The sequence below is a fragment of the Neopelma chrysocephalum genome, unplaced genomic scaffold, assembly GCF_003984885.1.
Source record: "Neopelma chrysocephalum unplaced genomic scaffold, ASM398488v2 Primary Assembly neopelma1_96617, whole genome shotgun sequence".
Classification (NCBI taxonomy): domain Eukaryota; kingdom Metazoa; phylum Chordata; class Aves; order Passeriformes; family Pipridae; genus Neopelma; species Neopelma chrysocephalum.
The window spans coordinates 1-4154 of NW_020925262.1; the positions used below are offsets into that span (position 1 = coordinate 1).

The following is a 4154-nucleotide window of genomic DNA, read 5'->3' on the forward strand; positions in this document are numbered from 1 at the left end:
GGTGTCCCCAATCCCTGCGGCAGCTGCCCTTGAGGCCGCACTGCAGGACCTGCTAACCCCTAGCGTTTGCTAGGCTGTTCCATCTTTCAGGGGCCCTCGAGGCCAGAGTGCAGGTCTTGCTGACCCATACCATTGGTCAGGTTTTTCTCTCTTTCAGGTGCCCTTGAGGCCAGACCGCAGGATCGGTGTCCCGGAAATTTTCCGGAGTCTCCAATCCTTGCGGTAGGTGGCCTGGAGGGCAGCCTGCCAGACTTGGTGACCCGGAGATCTTCCGAGGTGTCTCTCTCTCACAGGTGCCTTCAAGGCCAGAGTGTGGGATGGCGGGAAGACGCCTGAGCCTGCTCAGGCCCTTTCGGATGAGGAACGAAGGCCCTGGAGCTGCCCCATCCCAGCACCCGGAGAAGATGGAGCAGTTGCATCCCCTGCAGGAAGGTGAGTGGCACAGCTGGGCCACATGCTGGTGGCTGCAGCTGGCTGTGCCTCATCCCATCCCGTCCCCTGTGGACATGGTCAGGGAAAGGGACAGGGGAAGAGGGCCTGGGACTGTTCCCCCGGCAGCTCCATGCACCGGGCATGCCGGGGCTGGCCCTGCCTGTGGAGCGCAGGGCTGGGCCGTGTTCTGCGGCCTGTCCCGCAGCCCCTCAGCTCTGACCGCGCTCGCTCTTTGCCAGATCCAGGACGGGACCGGACACAACAACAGGACCGTGGCCGTGGCCGTTTCCGCAGGGCAGTGCAGGTACCTGCAGCCATGACCTCCTGGGCTGGGCCTGCTCTCCCTGCTCAGCCTGGCACCGCTGTCGGAGCTCACCATGGCACATCCCTCTCTTCCCTGCTCTCCGTTCTTCTGCAGGCCTTTCTGAAATTCTTGGGCATTCGGCGTACAAGGACCACAACCACACCAACTGAGGTCGTGGACCAGCCTGAGCCCAGCCCGACTGAATTCGAGGCGGACCCTGTTTTGACTGCACTGCCTGATCTCACTGCGGAGGCCGACGCTGCAATGACCGAGGGCATTGAAGACGCTGACCTCATGCCCGGGGAGAGTGTGAGTTCTGCTCCCACTGCAGATATTTTTGAGGGGAATGGTGTCTCCAGTCCAAAGCAAGTAAGCAGCCTGTGCCCAAGGCTCAAGCCACTCCACAGGCTTGTGGCCCCTCAAGCCAGCTCCCCTGGGCCCTCTCAGCCTTTGAGGCCAGCACAGTGCGGTGGGAAGGGAAGCACTTGTCAGGGAAGCTGGGCAAGTTGGCAGCTCTTCCCCCATGCCTCCTGCAGGTGCCAGCCTTCGTCAGGAACGTGCACCAGAGACTGACAGCCAGCGAGACTCTGGAAGAGAAGCTGCTGAGGGAGTTCCTGAGGGTGACTGAGGCACACCCTGATGATGTTGTGGTGACCCTCCTGCGCTGTGCCCCATCATGTGACAGGTACAGGGCCTCCCTGCCTTCACGGCTCGAGGCTTACCAGCCTTCAGAGCACATCAGCCTGTCCATCCTGTCCCACGTGGTCTGCCAGAGGGATGGAGGGTTCCAGGACCATCTGGAGCCTCTGTTTCCCAGCCCTGCCATGTCAGCCCCCATCCTGCTGCCATGCTCCCTCCCTGCTCCTCAAGGCACTTTGGCCGGCACCCCCTGACACAGAACTCTGGCCCCACAGAGCTGCTGCCACCATGTGGAAGACCATCGCCTCATCGGCAAGGATAATGGAGAAGGTGCTGCCAAAGCTGCTCCGCGTGATGGAGAACTGGCCACGGCACAGCACGTCCACCTCCGACGGGGACAACACACATGTCTTTGGCCTGGCTGTGAGTTTCTGCAACTGGACTTTACTTGCCCACAGGTGGCTTCTCCAGCAGCTCTCCATCCTCCCCGAGCACTGCGTCTCCCTGCCTCAGGCACTGGGCTGGAAACCTGGCTTAGGGGCGGGTTCAGGGGCACCAGGCTGGGGGCTGCCCCTGCGTCTTCCCTGGCCTCTCCCTCCCACACCTGGGCTCTTTCCCATGGACGTCTGGGCACTGAGGGCTGTGTCCGGGTGGTTTCTCTTTTGCAGGCAACCAGGGTGATCTGGGAGATTCTCCAGATGCTGCAGTGCCCAGAGCCAGTGAAGAAGTATTCCCCCCGTCTCCTCGTGGATCTGCTCTTCCAGATTTCCATCCGCACAGAGCAGACACCAGAGGAAGTTGACACCTGGTGGAGGGAATGCCAGAAGCAATCCAACCTTCCCACAGACTCCAAGAGGTGCTCAGTCCCAGTCCTCCTGAGCCTCTCATGCCCTCGGGGCTGCTCAGGGCTCCCAGCATGATGACCTGGGCTTTGCTCTGCACACAGGTTTGCAGTGCTGACCACCAAGGCCCTGCTTTGTCATCTGGAGTGTGAAGCTGTCGTGCTTTCAATGGAACGGAAGCGCGGCTGGGACACACTCCTCAACTCTGACACCCACCACTATGCAGTGGGTCTGCTGGCCAGGTGAGACCCCCTTTTCCCCGCTGCCCCTGTCCTTTCTGCCTGTGCACGGGGCACCCCACACAGTGCCCGTGGTGGTGGGCCAGAGGGCCTTGTCAGCCACGGATGACTGAGCAGAGTGGCAAAGGCTGGGAGAGGTGGGTGCACAGGAGGAGCCGCCTCCCAGAGTGCCCTCATCCCCTCCCAAACTGGTGGGGAGAGACCAGGACTCTGTCAGTGAGTCCCGGCAGAGGTTTGCCCACCCGGCTCAGGGTTGATGGTGCCTGTTTCCCCCGGGCAGGGAGATGCGCCGTGCCTCAAGCCCCTTGTATTACTGGATTGCCCGCTGCCTGCTGAGGCTGCTCACCAGGGAGAAGCCACGCTGGGAGCTTCCTGCCATGGCATTCCTTGTGGAGGTGAGCCTGATGGCGAGCACTGCCTTGCTGACCTGCCTCCACCTCTCTGCCCTCTGGCAGCCGCAGCTGCCCGGGACGGTGCCGCGCCCTGTGCTGCTGCCTGGGCCCAGCCCGGTGCGGCTCTGGGCTCCTGCCGGCCGGGCACCCCATCACTGCTCCCTGCCTTTCAGGTCCTGGACTGCCTGAACACCACTGAATGGGGTGACACCTTGGTGAAGATCTTTTCAAGGTGCCTGCAGAGCAAGCGCACAGAGATGCGTCGCCTGGTGCTCAGAGGCCTCGTGGTGCTGAGCAAGAATCCTGTGATGGTGAGGAGGGGGCAATTGGCTGAAGCTGTGCCGGCAGCCTGGGGCTGGGGAGCCCAATGGCTTGGGCTTGGCTGGGACTTGCGCTCCCCTGGTCAAGGGGAGGTTTAGGTTGGGTGGTAGGGAAAGGTTCTTCACTCAGAGGGTGGTCTGACGCTGGAACAGGCCCCACTGGGGAGAGGTCACAGCCCCAAGGCTGCCAGAGCTCAAGGACAACACTCTCAGGGACACGAGGGGATTGTTGGGCATGGTCCTGTGCAAGGCCAGGAGTTGGACTCAATGATCCTTGTGGGTCACTTCCAACTCGGGATATTCTAGGATTCCACGATTCATGGCTTCACAGCACAGCATTGTGTTCCACACAGGCTGACGGCATGCGGACCCTGGCACCAAACCTCGCGGATGTCCTGTGGGATACAGACGGAGAGCTGGTCAGGATGGCCCTCTCTGTACTCGTCAATGAAATCCAGGACAGAGACATTCGAATCTCCACCCCCACTGCCCTGCAGCTGGCGGAGATGCTCCAGCCACTCTTTGGCAATGTAAGGCTCTGTGCCCCCCACCCCAGGCGCTGGCTGCTGCCAGGAAACTGTGGCCTGTGGATTTGCAGGCTTGTGCCCCGGCAGGCCTGGAGCAGCTGGTGCTGAGGTCTTTTCCTCTTCCTTTCCATCAGGACAACATCCATGTGCAGCTGCTCTCCATTTACCTCTTCCAAAAGGTGATGGAGTTGGGAGTGGAGGAGAGTAAACTCCTGAAGACCCACGTGATCTCCAGCCTGCTCCCACTTTTTTTCCAATGGCATAATGAGAACCGGGACGTGGCAGAAGTGAGAACTTGCAGGGTCTGGTGTCCCCGTGGGAGTGGGCTGGGCTGTCTCCTACCCTGGCACCTCAAAGGCTCCAGTCTCCTGCTGGCCTTGGTCCAGGGACACGGGTCCTGTGCCCTGGGCTGCCATGCCATGTCCTGGTCTCTGTTGCTCTGCAGGCCTCTCGGGAAGC

General features: G+C 61.4%; 1 protein-coding gene across 1 annotated transcript; it reads left to right on the forward strand.

The window, feature by feature from the left end:
- Positions 1-949: 949 nt before the first annotated feature.
- LOC113981516 lies at positions 950-3982 on the forward strand (the record flags this gene model as incomplete). The annotated part of the gene is made up of 9 exons (XM_027708916.1): positions 950-1105; positions 1273-1421; positions 1651-1798; positions 2044-2231; positions 2322-2459; positions 2737-2851; positions 3022-3159; positions 3522-3698; positions 3830-3982. Coding segments are annotated over exons 1-9 (1311 nt in total), but the record flags the coding sequence as incomplete, so codon positions are not given.
- Between the last annotated feature and the right edge of the window lie 172 nt (positions 3983-4154).